At 37.3% G+C, this 2,500-nt stretch overlaps 1 protein-coding gene across 1 annotated transcript; it reads left to right on the forward strand.

Moving 5' to 3' along the window:
- Positions 1-23: 23 nt before the first annotated feature.
- On the forward strand, positions 24-1,147 carry LOC122266107 (U-scoloptoxin(01)-Cw1a). The gene is made up of 2 exons (XM_043035697.2): positions 24-177; positions 493-1,147. Exons 1-2 carry the CDS (start codon positions 159-161, stop codon positions 873-875), a joined length of 402 nt encoding a protein of 133 aa, XP_042891631.1. The 5' UTR covers positions 24-158; the 3' UTR covers positions 876-1,147.
- The last annotated feature ends 1,353 nt before the right edge of the window (positions 1,148-2,500 follow it).

Genomic DNA, 2,500 nt, shown 5'->3' on the forward strand with positions numbered 1-2,500 from the left:
AGGTCTGAAGGCGTTTGAACGTGGAAGCCCAATGTAAGCTGAACTGCGAAGGCCGCTGCCCCTTCGTCAGAAACCCGAGCCTCGAGGTGTTGAGGATATAAGTGGGCGAATTCGGTGAGGGGAGGTAGTACAGCACACCAGCTCCTACAGCCACCGTCATGAAGACCTGTGTTATCGGTGAGGACCTGACACGCTCCAGGGTGACCTGTGTGACACGGCGATCTCTGAAGAGAAGCTTTGTGACTGGAATTGACACACAATGGGTTTCACTCTCACTAGAATAGCTAGTGGGATGAACATCAAAATGCTATACACTTTAACTAGGATTAATAATACCTTTTTCATAATAGCTACTTGGGCAATACTATCTAGTTCATGACAAACTATATCACTTATTATCTATTTAACAATTTCGTTGTACTCCTGACAATATAAAGAGTAAGAATGTACATCGAATAAAGACGATTCTAATCCCGCTCTTCGCCCCGCCAGTCCTCGCCCTCCTCGGCATGGCAGCCGCCGTCCCCGGCCTCCGTCAGCGCCGCGACTCCTTCCCCTTCCTCTTCGAGCTGCCCTCCAACGCCTCCCTCATCCTGGGCGGCATCCAGACCGGCTTCGAGTGCGGCGACCTCCCCTACGGATACTACGCCGACACCTCCAACAACTGCGCCATCTACCACGTGTGTCTGCCCTACGTCGACAACGACCTGTACGTGACCCGCCACTTCTCCTTCCTGTGCGGCGAAGGCACCATGTTCGACCAGGAGCGCCTCGTGTGCGACTTCCCCGAGAACTCCGTCGCCTGCCAGGAATCCACCACCTTCAGGAGGGTAAACGAGTACTTCGGCCGCCCCGTCAACTTCCTTGAGAAGTAAACAGCGTAAGGTCATCCCTGCTTGATCAGATTTGTGTTTTCCTAGTGGTCTGATAATGCAGCACTGGGTCAAACGACCATTGTCTTTCACTCTATAATTATCAAGTTAAAAAATCTCCCGGCTTTGCGTTTTCGAATCGGCAACTGATAATCCGCCCTCCTTTTCATTTCAGAAGAATCGATTGCATTTCTTTCCTCCTTTTGTTAATCATATTTATGTGTCAGATGAAAAGTTGTGAACAATGTGTTTAATAAAAGTATTTTTTGAACCTACTTTTCGTGTTGTTTTCAAATAATTTGATAGTTATGATTTCATTTTTTTTTTTACATGTAGCCTGTTTACCAGAGAGGAAAAAACAGTCCGAATTTATTTACTTAAATTTAAAATCAAAGAAAGATAAATTTCAAAATTGAAATCAGCACACAGCTTTACTAAAAAAGTAAAACATATATAAAATCTTTTAAAGCCAAATTGTATGGTAATAAATATGGTGATGAGAGAGTTTATTGTTCACTAAATATATAATTCATATATCTATACCATTCGGATGTCAGGTAACTCATACGTCTGGAAGATGAATCTTTCCGTTACTACTATATTGTTTTCATGGCCTGACTAAACTGCGCAATCATAGAGACTCTCAGCTGCTTAGGATGCGCTCATAATCCAGGAGACCTAAAGTTCTAGTGGTTTTGTTCCCTGGTCTAGTTCTTGAAGCGACACACACACACACACACACACACGCACAGGCACACACACACACACACACACACACACACACACATATATATATATATATATATATATATATATATATAAATATATATATATACATATATATTTATGTACATACATACATACACACACATACATATATGTACATTTAAATATATATATATATATATATATATATATATATATATATATATATACATATATACACACAGTATATTCATATACATATATATGATATGTATGCCTATATTCACACACACACACACACACACACACACACACACACACACACATATATATATATATATATATATATATATATATATATATATATATATATATATATATATATACATACACAATTTATATACATATATTAATATATATCTATGTGGATATATATATATATATATATATATATATATACATATATATACACAATTTATGTATGTATATATTAATATATATCTATGTGGATATATCTATATATATATATAAACACACACATATATATATATACATATAAAGAAGCAAAGCACCAGACATTGGAAGAAATAGTGATGACAAATTATACAAGGCCAAAATACATAATAACAAACAGAAAGACAAACAGGAAAGACAAATAGAGGAATGATGCAAACACAAACAAGACCTATAAGGTACTAAAGGTCAACACGAAGGGGGTTAAACGTTTAATAAAAAGATTTATTACGTTGCGGAAAGGTGACATGGTAAACAGTTGACAGTCGATAGTCGTCATGTCATATGTAATGTTAAGGCAGAGTGGATCGATGGGTATCTCTATTACACTTTGAGTAATAACTCTATTGAGTGACTATTGATGTCAATTACAATTATTATTATTAATATTCACTAAACTACATTTAGTT

The sequence above is a fragment of the Penaeus japonicus genome, unplaced genomic scaffold (genome assembly GCF_977035675.1).
Source record: "Penaeus japonicus unplaced genomic scaffold, GWHDUDI00000001_assembly GWHDUDI00000005, whole genome shotgun sequence".
In the NCBI taxonomy this organism is placed as follows: domain Eukaryota; kingdom Metazoa; phylum Arthropoda; class Malacostraca; order Decapoda; family Penaeidae; genus Penaeus; species Penaeus japonicus.